Source organism: Trichosurus vulpecula, chromosome 1, assembly GCF_011100635.1.
Source record: "Trichosurus vulpecula isolate mTriVul1 chromosome 1, mTriVul1.pri, whole genome shotgun sequence".
NCBI classification, from domain to species: Eukaryota; Metazoa; Chordata; class Mammalia; order Diprotodontia; family Phalangeridae; genus Trichosurus; species Trichosurus vulpecula.
Genome location: NC_050573.1, coordinates 277,107,925 through 277,121,742, shown reverse-complemented (window position 1 = coordinate 277,121,742; position 13,818 = coordinate 277,107,925). Strand labels below are relative to the sequence as shown.

At 40.3% G+C, this 13,818-nt stretch overlaps 1 protein-coding gene across 1 annotated transcript in view; it reads left to right on the top strand.

Moving 5' to 3' along the window:
- The first annotated feature begins 769 nt into the window (after window positions 1-769).
- Window positions 770-13,818, top strand: part of ASPH (aspartate beta-hydroxylase) — a 260,009-nt gene continuing 246,960 nt past the window's right edge. Inside the window, exon 1 of the mRNA XM_036761811.1 lies at window positions 770-903. Coding sequence (XP_036617706.1) covers window positions 819-903 — 85 coding nt within the window. The 5' untranslated portion in view covers window positions 770-818. The remainder of the gene's footprint in view (window positions 904-13,818) is intronic.

The following is a 13,818-nucleotide window of genomic DNA, read 5'->3' as shown; positions in this document are numbered from 1 at the left end:
GGCGGTTGCGTGGCAGCAGCACAGCTAGAATTCGGGAGAGGCGGAGAAGAAAGTCTGTACGCCCTTCGTGGAGAACTTCCTTTTTGATTGGTTGGGAGGTGCCGTCAATCTCCTCCCCCGGTGGGCGGAACCAGGGGGGCGGGGCCCGTGAGGGGGCGGGACTGCTGAGTTCCAGCACGCCGGCGCGCGCACTCTCTGGGACCGAGCCCAAATTTCTCCACGCGAGCGGGTGGGCGCGCGCGCCCTCAGAACGCCGGGAGGGAAGGAAACCCGGTCGTTGCGGGCGGGGCCAGGTAGCCAAGCAGCAGCAGCCTCCGCCACCGCAGCCCCTTCCCACTCTCTGTCACCTGCCTCCTCCCTGCTCTTTACCTGGCCTGCGCCCGGCGGTTCCTCAGTTCTACTCCTTGCAGCACCGGGCAGCGCGCGCCATGGCCCCGCGGAAGAACGCGAAAGGCGGCGGCGGCCACAGCAGCAGCAGCCCCGGCAGCAGCAGCACGGGCGGTGGCACTAGCAGCAGCGGCAGCAGCAGCCCAGGGTCCCGCAGAGGTCAGTGCTTCCCCAGAGAGGGGGTGGGGAGAGCTGCGGGAGGCGGCCGGGATGGGGCTAGCCTCTGGTCCCTCGGCCCCGCCCCTGTCGGCCGGTGCTGGAGGAGGAGGAGCAGGAGCGAGAGGGGGAGGAGGCAGTTACCAACCCCAGCCTCCCAGGTGCGGGCAGCGGCCTCTGAAAGCCAGGGGCGCGGGGGTACCCTTTGGTCTCTTTCTCCTCCTGCTTGCCCCCCCCCCCCCCTTTATTCCTGGGTCTCCGCTAGTCAGTCAGTGATGGCAAGCTGGAGACCCACTGAGCCGGAGGGGGAAGGGAGCAGCTCTCCTGGACCGGTGGTGATTCTGCAAGCTACGCCTCATGGTGAGGGGGGGGGGGAGACCCGACTAATGGAAGGCTGCGGGCAGGCCCCCTCACCTGGTCCCAGAAGTGGGGGCTGCAGGTGCTATGCAATGTGTCCAGAATCCCTAGCCAGGATTATAGGTCTAGTTTGTAAGTAGTTATTTGCATGTTTTCTCTCCCTCGGTCCCTTTTCCCCCCAATTAGATTGTGAGCTTGTGGAAGGCAGGGGCTGTTCTTCGTCTTTCTTTGTATCTCCAGCGCTGTAGTTGGAGAATAATAGTTTTTGACTTGACTGGAACTGGAAGGCACCATAGAAGCCATCTGATCGCCCTTATTTTTCAGATGAGGAACCTAGGTACTGATTGGGTTGAGCTGCTAACCAACTTTCTGATCCCCTTGCAGCCTATCCAAAAATAGACAGAATTTAGGGACCCAGCTCTGCCTTGCTTCAGGGTCTTCTTTCCTTACAGGTGAAAGACTGGGCTAGATTAAGTCCCTGTCCATCTCTTGTCTCATTTACAAGGAGAGGCTGGGAATTTAAGAAATTTTGAGGGGTGAGGCTGGCGGCTATTGACTGAATTAGGAGCTTTTTTTTGCCTTTTTATGTTGAAGAAAAGGTAATGAATTTATATCTGGTACTCACAGTTTTAGTGATAATTGAAAATGAACTGAAAGCAGAGTAAAATTCAACCTTAAGCACCAGTTCTGATGGAAAGCAGTCTTTAGAATAAGACAAAAGAACCACAAAGTTGCTAATGAGTTAAACATTTTTGCAAAAAAAAGTGTCTTTATTTTGACTTAGCTCTCCAAAAACATGCGTTGTATTTGTATTTTAAATATTGCTGAGATGCATTTGGTTTTTCTTGGGATTATGAAATGATTGGCAGAAAATGGCATAAAGTGAGGGCCAGCTTTCCACTTTGCCCTCCTTCTCTTTCCTTGCTGGCTGGCTTCTGGCTTCCTTTTTCCCTCCCCCCCCCCCCCAGTGGAAAGAACAGAACAGATGTTTTTAATCTGTTTCTTATGCTGTTTAACTGGTTCTCAATTTTTTATACTTCCTTTGAATCTTAGGGAGAAAACTGAATGAAAGGAATGACTGAACTAAACGCCTATTGGATGTGTTCCAGCAAATTAAAGTGAACAGTTAACTTTTCTTGGATGATTATATTTTGGGAGGAGGGGATGTTTATGGATTGAACAGTGTAACAATCACTTTTATTGATAAGTGTGAATAAGTGAGATAAACGTGGTGCAGCTTAAATCCTCGAGGAATTTTAGATGCTAAGATTTAGTATTCATCTTAGGAAAGATATAAATGTACTTATTAGAATTATTTGGTTTTAAGACGGATAAAATTCTGTACTTGAAGTCAGGATTACCTGGATTTGAGTCCTGCCCCTGACATTTACTAGCTGTGTGACTATAGGCAAGTTAAGTCACTTAACCTTTCTAATTGAGTTTCTTTATTTGTTAAAAGTAGACAACATCTATCAATACCTACCTAACAGTATTGAGATTTAAATGACAATTATGTGAAATGCTTTGAAAACTACGTAAATATTATCATACTAGACAAAATAGTAATTATTTGCCCCTTTAAAATTATAAATCATTATCCAGTTAATTGGGTACCTGTTTTGGGAAATTGGAATCCATTGTAACATTAAACATCAAGTGGATAAATATAAGGGGGATATTTTTGTTTTTTTAACCACATATATTTAGCAGTTGTTAGTATTCAGCAGTATTGGTGTCCAGTTTAGCAGTAAGCTTCAATAAATAGTGAAGAAAATGTTTCTACAAACAATGTTTAGTGGCTTTTGCAAATATGATGAGGCTAATTTTAGTAGAGCCAAAAGGATTTCAAGGGATATTTAAACTTTAAATGAATGTATTTTTTACGTTTTTCTGGCATTTTGGAATGTAACTTAAGTCTTCATTAATATTTGATTACGTACGTCATTAAAGACATTTTATATCCCTGAGGAGAGAGTTCCATTGTAACAGAATCATGAGGATATTTTAAAAGGAAATATAATCGTGACATCTAGGTGGCACAGTGGATAGAGTCTTCCTGAGTTCAAATTTGGCCTCAGACATTTACTAGTTGTGTGATACTGGGCAAGTCACTTAACCCTGTTTGCCCCAGTTTCCTCGTCTGTAAAATGAGCTGGAGATGGAAATGACAAATCACTCTAGTATCTTTGCCAAGAAAACCCCAAATGGGGTTACAAAGAGGCAGACGTGACTGAACAACAGAATCATGACTGAAAGTTGTATGTAGGTATAGACACACCTCACTTTACACAAAAGATGTGTTCATCACAGAATTGCCATGGTGCGGTGTACAAAGCACTGGATTTGCAATAAGAGGACCTGGGTTGAAATTCTAGCTCTGCCACTTACTCTAAATGTGACTTTTGGCAAATCATTTATTTTGGGCCTCAGTTTTATCATCTGTAAAATGAGACATGGTGGACTTAATGACATCTAAAGTCTTTTATAGTTCAAGATCTATGATTGATATGTGACACTGGCCTCCTTGCTATTCTTTGTACATGACACTCCATCTCCTAACTGCATTTTACTAGCTGTCTCCAATGCCTGAAGTTTCTCCCACCTCATTTCTGCCTACTGGTTTCCCAGGTTTCCTTCAAATCTCAGTTAAAATACTACCTTCTGCATTAATAGCCTTTCCTGGTTCCTTTTTAATGCTAGAAGTTTATCTCCAATTTATTCTGTATGTATCTTGTTTGTACATATTTAAATGTTGTCTCTCCCTTTAGATTTTGAGTTCCTTGAGGACTGTTTTTGCCTTTCTTTGTATTTCCAATGCTTATCATACTATTGTGCTTAAAAAATACTAGTTGACTTGGCTCAAGGTCACCATTAAGGGCTGGAAGTTATCTCAGATTATCTAGTCTTAACCTTCTTTTTTTAAAGATGAAGAAAATGAGGCTCAGAGAAGTTGTGATTGTCTAATCATGACACAAGTTATTGCTTATTGGTCTGAGATTTTTAACTTGAGTCTTCTGATGCTAAATCTATTGCTTTTTCTACCACACTGTTTAGTTTTGTATGTTTAGTTTTTTGTAAACTACATCATATTCTTCCATTTTTATAATTCCCCAGTTTCTTTAATTTCAAGTCTCACAGGTATTTGCTTCACATCATTGCTCTGTTTTGCCATGTTTCCCAGTATTGTTAATATAACATTGTCTAATTCTGCCATAACATTTAAAACCCTCTGTATTGTCATTTTGGCCATCATCCCTTTTTTTAATGTATTTACTATGGAATGAGATCCCCCCCCCCCATAATATTATAATATTATCTTGCCTAATTCATCCTGTTTTTAAGGAGCTAATTAAAACTTTTGTACTAGTGTGATCCAACCCTCCCACCCCTAAGGGAAGGGAGAATAAGCATTTAATTAAGTGCTCATGATGTGCCAGGCACTGTGTTCAATGCTTTACAAATATATCATCTCATTTGATACTCATAATAACTGTAAGGTAAATACATGATCCCCATTTTCCAGTTGAGAAAACTGAGGCAAATTGCAATTAGGTGACTTGCCCAGGGTCACACAGCTAATAGTATCTGAGTTCAGATTTCAACTCAGATCTTTCTGACTCCAGGACCCGCATTCTATCTACTGGGTCACAAACTGCTTCTTATGGTGTGGGGCTAATTGATCTCGGGCAACCCGATCCCAAAGGGTCAGTTTCTCTCTTTGGCTTGTTTATTCCCACCTGGAGTTAAGCCAGCAAAATCTCCAAAATAAAGCTTAGGTATAGCTTGTGTCTATTTTCCCACATGTGGTAACAGGGTCTCTTGTCCTACACAGGTGCTCAGCAAACTGTTGGTATTGAAATGAAACAACTTTTAGTACCTCTTTCTCCCCCCACCCTGAAAATTCATAAGAACACATATAAATAAAAACACTTGGTTGGACCCATCTGTCCGTTTCAGAAGGGAACTGAACTTGAGTTTTCTTTAAAGGCAAAACTCCATGTAATTCTGGTTGGTATCTTTCCCTCAGTTTCCTACACAGTCTTCTCAAGACTGTTGCCACCCAGTGGTTTAGATTCCTTCCAGAGAATTAACTTATTTTGGACATTATTGAGCAAACAAATCCCTTCCTATCAGAACTGTCTTGTTGAAGTAACTCACTAATTTTGCTCTCCATGTAGGACATTTTGCAGAAATTAGAGATAGATAGATTGATTGATTTTCCTTTTCCCAAGGAGAGCAATGCATTGTGAAATGGTAAAGAGATAGTTCTAAAGAATAAGAGTGGAAAAAGTCTGAGCTGGGTCTCACAGGCTAGGTGTCTGGTCCTCAGCCAATCGGCAGGAAACAGCCCCAGGCTCCGAAATCCTCATTTGGTGTTATGAGTGTACATACTAACATTCCATTAGGTTCTCTTCAGTTGCCTCTAATCAAATGTTCTTGCTTAATAATCTTAGCAGTTTGATTGGGGGAACTTTTTTTTATTTACTTTTATTTCGGTTTCACATTTTCTGTCTTCTTCCCCACCCTCCAGTAGACAAGAAAACCGTAATCCATTACAAATATGTATAGTCATGTGAAACAAATTTTATTGGGAGAACTTATTAAATTAATTGGTGAATCTTTTAATTATTTCATGGTGCATTTGACAACTGAAGATAAGCTATGTAGAATACCTACTGTGTGTGTCTAGGGCTATATCAGGCCACTAGGAGAATGAATGCAAAAGAAACTGGATGTTTCTTAACCATTGAAGAGCTTACCTAATTATTAACTTGTAAGCAAATTAGTCACTAGGTCTAGGGTTGTCTGTACATGAGTTTTATTTATGTTTCATAATGAGTGGTCTTTTTTTAAAGGATATATCTGCTTAGGTATAGAAAGAGAAGTAGTTTCATATAGTGGAAAGGCCATTGTATATATGGAAGGCTTAGGTTCTAGTTTTAGTTCTTAAACTTACTAGCTATATTACCTTGGGCAAATCACTTAACTTCCCTAGGCCTCAGTTTATTTATTAACATGGGGATAGCCTTGTTTCATGCCCACCTTACATGACTGAATGAAAAACAATTGTTAAGTGTCCCCTGTGTGCCGGATTTTGTGCTACATAATAGGGATACAAACTCAAGACAGTCTCTGCCCTTAAAAAGCTTACATTCTAAAGTGGGGATGTAATACCTAGAGCAGGGTGCTAAATGCTTTACAAATGTTATCTTGTTTGATTCTCACCTTAACCCTGGGAGGTAGGATTTGTTATTATCTTTATTTTATAGTTTAGGAAATTCAGGCAGGCAGAGCTTAAGTGCCTAGGATCACATGGCTAGTAAATGTCTCGGGCTGCATTTTGAACTCCGATCTTTCTGATGCCAGGACCATCAAACTACCTACTGTGTCACCCAGCTAGGAAAGGTTGCTGATGTGTGGTAACAGGGCAGATGCTAAGGACTTACTTTCCTGGTGGATAGATTGATGAAATATGAAATCTGTTTGGGGAAGTTAGATAGAGTTAGTTGAGTTTGTAGTAATCCTCCAATCAGGACGGGTCAGCTCCAGGACAGAATTCCTAAACTGAGTGGATTAATTTGGTTTGGGGATTGGAGAAAAGGGGCATTCTGGTCTGGAGGTTTGCTACATAGGGTGGGTATTCAGGTGAAGGGAACGTTACAGCAGTAGGTCAAAAGGCAAAAGGTGCCTAGCCAGGGTCCGGTTTCCTGGAGGATGGCTGGATGGGATGTGAAGATTAAATGATTCAGAAATCATAAAGCACGGTTTGTGTGTACCTTATAAATTTTATTTTTTGGTATCTACTGCTTTTAGCTGAGAATTGAAATAAGATTTTTGATTGTAGATGGGGTTGTTTAGGACCTTTAATTTTTAAGGTTGTTTCCTCCATAGCATTTAATACATATGACATTTACTCAAAACCCACACTGCTCCTCTTGGTGCTCATATGGGTCGTATCAGTGATTTTTAGAATTCAGGACCGAGGGCTAATGTTGTCAAAATTAGACACTCAGGTAATAGACTCTCTAGAAAGAGTGTTTATTTGGAAGCCTAAACTAACAGGTGGGTCATCCAGGTAGCACAATGGATAGAGTGTTGGCCTAGAGTCAGGAAGATTCATCTTCCTAAGTTCAAATCTGGCCTCAGACCCTTCCTAGCAGTGTGACCCTGGGCAAGTCACTTAATCCTATTTGCCTCAGTTTCCTCATCTGTAAAATAAGGTGGAGAAGAAAATGGCAAACCACTCCACTAACTGCCAAGAAAACCCCAAATGGGGTCATGAAGAGTTGGACAAGACTGAAGTGATTAGACAACAAAACACCACAGGTAGAGGCAATGTGGTGAAGTAGAGAAGCCTTGGATTTGTTATCAGAGCATTTGGGTACAAGTACCAGCTCTGTCACTACCTTCTCTTTTTTTTTTTTGCAGGGCAATTGGGGTTAGGTGACTTGCCCAAGGTCACACAGCTAGTACATGTGTCAAGTGTCTGAGGCCGGATTTGAACTGAGGTCCCCCTGACTCCAGGGCCGGTGCTCTACTTACTGTGCCACCTAGTTGCCCCAAAGCCTTGACCCTGACATGATTTGGGCAAATCTCTTAACCTTTCTCCACCTCATCTTTGTCCTCTATAAAATGAGGAAATTGAATTTAAATGATTTTCAAGCTATAAATCTATAATTTGTAATTTAATTAAACAAATAATATTATTCCTATTTTCTCATCATATGTAACCACAAGTTTCTTTCCATTTAAGGGTTCTTCTCTTTAGATCTGCCCTCATGTAATTTAACTTTATACTCTTAGATGATTATCTGCATTTCTGGCTAAATCCTTTTCAAAACTCTTTTCTTCAAATGAATCGACTAAAGGAAGCTCACAAATTTTTCTTCTATGAGGACTTGGACTGTCATGTTGCATTTAGCACAGGTGAAAGTAGGCTCAACCAACTCTGGGGGTGTTTAGTAACATTAGGATTGTGTAATCCAGTTTAAAAATATAGGATTACAGATTTAGAGCTGGATGTGAAATTGGAGGTCATTGGGTCTCGTTCTTTATTTTACAGATGAGGAAACTGAAGGATAGAGAGGTTAAATCATTGCCCAGGGTCACACAGCTAGCAAATATTTGCAGCAAGATTAAAACTCATATCTTCCTGATGCCAAGTCTGGGACTATATCCACTATTCCATTGAACTGCTTAATAGAGAACATATAGAAGTATTCTGACACCCAGGGTATACTTGATCCTATCTTGAGATGACTAAGCATCCTATGTTGGTGTGGGGAAGCAAATGTAAGATCCTGTTCTCTTACCCTTCCTGTGTGGTTTCAACTTGTTTCTGAAAGTTCTGGTTGTTAGAAAATGAATGTAATTTTCAAATAGATTATTTTTGTTTCTTTTTGAATTGAGTTACCTAGTAAAACAATTAAGGTTGTGGCAAAGATGAACTAGCAATTTTTGTAGCTAATATTAGAGCATTAGTCTCAGAGCTACCTGGTTTTTGTATCATAAATGTATCTTTTTATGCCAATCTCAATCCGGTTTTGTAGGCCTCAATTTTGTGCTACCTGCTGATTTGCACACTAGTTTCTCTGATGTCTGGAAGTTGTTTGGTCTTTGGAACATTATATTGTTTTATAACAGCATACTTTTTAGACTTTTCAGGCTTTTGCAACATAAGGGGTTTTGATGCAAAGGGAAGAGGTACCAATGACTACACATGCAACAATACAGTGGGGAATAAAATAACACTTAGATTAAGACTTTTTTTGAGGGGGAGGGGAGAGAAAATATAAAGAGATGGAATTGTTTAGATAAAAATAGTAGGTTTTTTAATAGAGGACAGAACCATTCATTTTTATTTCCACACACCCCTCCCCCATGTTTAGCAGAATGTTATGTACAGATTGATTCATTTAATATGAGTTGGTAGACAAGGGATTGTGGAAACATGGGCTGATTGCTTTGTAATCTGTCCTAATGGCTAGGGGGAATTACCCCTGAGGTGAGCTAGAAAACCTGAGCTTACTCTCCTGCTATGAATGAGTAGTTCTGATAGATCTAATAAGGGTCCCTGGGTTGCTATGAAAATCTTATTTAATGGTCGGAACTCCATGGAAAAGGAGATAGATGTTCTAGTTCTAACCCAAGCATTTCATCAAGTCTATGATGCTTTTCTGGTTGAAGTGATGAAGAGATACTTTGGTGATTTAATGACTCCTTGAATGATTGGATCCAAATTTGGTTTAGTTTCAACTTTGAGAGAGATCTTTAAAGGAGCCCACCAGAGATTTGTGCTTTGGACTTCTGTTACTTAGTATTTTTGTCAGCTGGATATGAACTTAGGTGATGTGCTTTTCAAGTTTTACAGATGATGCAAAGGTGGGAAGCTATTGTCTTCTACCTCTTTTTACTGTTAACAGCTAAACTTCTTAAAAAAGTTACATTTATTGCTTCAGTTTCCTTTCCTCATTTCTTAACTCTTTGCAGTTTGAAACGGTTCTATCCATAGTTAACAAATGCACTGCCTTTCCCCCTCCAAATGCTCTCTTAGTTGCCACATCCAGTCTTCATCTTTCTTGACCTTGCTCTGCAGCATTTGGTACTATTAATCACCCTGTCCTCCTGACTACTCTCTTTTCTCTGTTCTTGTGACACTATACTTTCCTGGTTCTCTTTCTGTCAGTATGGCTGCTTATTCTTAGTGTCCTTTGTGAGCTACCCACCCCCTTGTGGACCAGAGTTCTATTTGGGGCCTTTTTTTCCTTCTGCACCCCCTGTCAGTGACCTCTGTTGTTATGGGTTCAGTTATCCTATCTCTGCAAGTGGTTTCCAGATTGATTTATCTAGCCTTAATCTTAATTTTGGGTTGCATTAGGAGGTTCATACTTTATAGGAATAGGAAAGTGACTATTCCATTGTAATCTGCCCTTGTCACACTCTTCACTTAGTGTATATTGCATTTCATTGTGAGTACCACAATTTAAGAAGAGCATGGAGAGTGTCCAGAGTAGGGAAACCGGTGTGGTGAAGGATTTGAATTCATTATATTTGAGAGTAGTTCAAAGGAACTGGGTATATTTTAGCCTGTAGAAAAGATAACTAGAGGTTGGGGGTGAGAAATGATAGCTGAGTTCAAGGATGTGAAGGGCTGCCATATGGAGAAGAGACTGCACTTTTTCTTTTTAGCCCAACAAGTCAGAACCTGAAGCAATAGGTAGAAGTTGTAAGAGGTCATTTTAAGGTTGCTGTTAGGAAGTGCCTCCCAGTGGAGCTGTCCAAAAGTTTAGCCACTTGCCTTCAGAAGTGGTGAGATTCCAAATCCCTCTGGGGAAGTTTTCAGGTAGATGGACAACCATTCCTTTCTGATGTTGGTTGGGCTAAATGGCCACTAAGGGCCCTTCCAATTCCAAAGTTCTGTGATTCTGTGCCTACGTGGGTGGTTTGCAGTCTGTTCGGGCTTCCCAGAGTTATTGCAAAGGACCCCTGTAAATCGTTAAACAAATAAATGTGCCTTCTGTATTTTGGGACCAAAGTAAGAGGGTCCTGAACAACTTTTCCCATCAGACCACGTGTGACTATGAGAAGTATGATAAGTAAATATTTGTATGTGGGGGAAAGCATCCTGTACAAATCCTTGGAGGTACACAGTCCTAACAGTTTGGAGACCACTGACCCAGAGGATCAAATACAGATTTCTTAGTCTGGCATTTAAATCCTTCCATGACCTGGCATGTAACTACCTTTCCTGCCTTCTTTCACAAACCCTGCATTCTGCAAAGTGAACTACTAGCTGTTGCCTGAAAATGCCTGGAATGTGTTCTTTCTGCATCTCCACATTTCACGATCGTCTAAAATCAAGGCTTGTCAAGTCAGGTGCCAGTGAAGCTTTCTTTGATCCCCTCCTCAATTTTCTTTTATTCTGCTTATTTGTGTACTTTTTTATTTTCCCTTGCGAGGGACTGTTTCACTTGCATCTCTTTATCCTAATGTCTAACACAATGTTTTGCACATCATGGAGCTTGATAAATATTTGTGGAATTGAATTATATTATAAACTTCATAAGAATAAGGATAAGGCTGCTGTGGCATTCATCTGTTCATCATTACTATCCTACTCCTTTAAAACAACTACATAAGCATTCTTGCTTGGCTTCTGTGATACTTTCTTGATTCTTTTCCTACTTCTCTAATTTTTCCTTCTATTCTCATTTGTGAATTCAAGGCAACAAAGTGGAAAGAATGTTGGATTTGGTATCTGAAGATCTGAGTTTAGATTCTGGCTCTGCCATTTAGTACCTCTGTAACTTTGGGCAAATCATTAAACTTCGGTTTTCTCGACTATAAAATGAGACTATGTTAAATGACTTTTGAGATTCCTTTGACCTCAAAATCTATGACCTTATGGGCCTTCTCCTTACCTGTAGGCATTCCTATAAAAAGCTTTGTCATTAACCCTCCATTCTTCTCTCTCTACAATCTCTCCTTTGTTGAAATAGTGCTTTCTTTAAGCTTGCTATTAGTGTGGTCTCTCTCTATGTGTATATATGTAAATATACATCTCCATTTCTAATGTGTCAATCTAATACCACCAGAACTGTCAACTGTACATCTCTACTTGATTATCCTACCCACAAAATAAAATTTAATATGTCTAAAACTTAATTTAAAATTAGATTTGTAGAACTGAAAGGGACCTTGAAGATCATCAGATTACAATCTTATTTTACAGATGAAGAAATAGTAAGGTAGAGAGATATGTATCTTTGTATTACCAGATATCTAGTTGTATCACTGGATATCTAGATATTTACTGTAGTGACATGCAAAATCCAAGTATAATGTGACAGTATAAAAAAACCTGTTGTTACAGTTGAAATTAAGGTAAGCTGAGGCACAAAGCTCTGAGCACTATAAATTTATTAGCAAAGCATGAATTTGCTAGTGAATAGGGTTTCAGCCTCCTCAGCAAGCTAATACCCAGAATGAGGGCTATCAAATACTTTTTATAAACAAAAGGAGAAATATCCAAAAACTAGAAGGCAGCATCATAGATATGGAAAACATTGCAATTGGTTATAAAATCAGAAGCATTGTAGGTATGGGAAATAGCTAGTAGAGAGAGATTGAAGATAAGCAAGAGAATAGAAATGTTAGAGGGGACGATTTGTTGGTGAATGTAGGGTGGTATGGGATCACTTGTAGATGGAGAAGTATTTGCCTTGGCAAGGCAAAAAGGCTATATCACTTCACGTATGATAGGGTGAAGGAGATAGTGGCAGAAGTCGTCTGAGTGATGTGAGATAAGGAGAAGAAAAGAAGAGGGAGCTGTCCTCCGCATAGCAGGCAGTGATATTCCAAAATCACAGGTATGGACCATGTCAGTTCCCTGCTGAAAAAATTTCAATGGATCTCTAGGATCAAATACATACCCTTCTGTTGGGCATTTAAATCCTTTACAACATGGCTCCAAGCTACTCTTCCAACCTTATTATATGCTACTCTTCTATATATACATAGTAGTACATGCAAATTGACTTTCTCTTACTCATAGAAGCCACTCCTCTCATTTTTCTATATTTTGTTGCCCTAGACCCACCTGTCCCCTTCACATTTCCCTATTTCTTTCACCACCATTCTTTCTGACCTTTCAGTCACCCAGATACACAATGTTGGTATTATCTTTGACTCCTTACTCTTCCTTACTGTCCATGAACGACTTCCTCGGGCTATTTGCAAGCATTTCTCTTTACCTCTGCTATGGCCTTCTGCTTCAAATCAATATAAACTCTTTCTCTATAATGAGTTTCCATATCTTGTATTTTATACCTCTACATCTCTCACATCTACTCTAGCTCTGTCCCTTACCATTTCTTGTCTAGAATTACAATACTTTCTCCAGTCTGTCCTTCCATAGATTCCAAATGGATATTTCTAAAATACCAATCTGACCCTGTCATTCCTCTTCCTGAAATTTAAAATGCTCTACAATGTGGCTTACACCTGCCTTTGCAATCTTATTTCATCTTTATTCTTCATGAATCCTTTGTTACAGCCATATTGACTTGCTGACTGTTGTGTGACTCTCCTTCCCATCTCTACCTTTGCATAAATGGTTCCCCAATTATAGAATTCATTCTCTTCCTTGTCTTTTCCTTTTAGAATCCTTAGTTTCATTTAAAGCAGAGTTTGGGGCGAGTTCCTATGCAGTGCCTAGTCCTCTCAGTTCTTGACACTTTATTCCACCTCCTTTGTATTCTTTTATATATACTTTGCTTCAGTTAATGTTGATCTCTGGTATCCCCTTCTTAGTGGAACGTAAATTCCTTGATTTAGTAGACACCATTCTGCTTCCTGTCTGTCTTCCTTGTGTCTGCACAATTTTCTTTGGACCTTTAGAATAAATTGGACCCATGTTTTAATCACCTAATGTATGACTGGCTGGAATGCGGGGTGAAAAGCTCTTATCAAAGGAGCTACCCTTCTCTTTGGTATATAAAAGTAAGCTGTGAAACAAATTAAATATCTTTATGAGATTTCCCTTAACTTTCAGAAGAAAAAGGCCTAGAGCTTAGTTGGGTAAACCTGCATTTTTGTGGGTGAGTCGAGAAACAGTGGCAGTGAGTGGTCTCCTCCACCAAGGAAGAGTTTATACTGATTTGAAGCAGAAGGCCATGATAGAGGTAAAGAGAAATGCTGGCAAATAGCCTGAGGAAGTCATTCATGCATCAATGTTCCTGATCCAGTTGATTACCTGTGATTCTGGAATCTTACTTTTTTAGTCAGGCAGGATGATGATTCCTTGGGTGGCAGCAGCTTTGGGCTTTGTCTGGTGGATAATCTCTTCATGTTCAAGAGTTCCCAAGATGGAAGGCTTAAATGAGAAGGATGGCAAGGAGAAAGGGAGAGGGGCAGAGA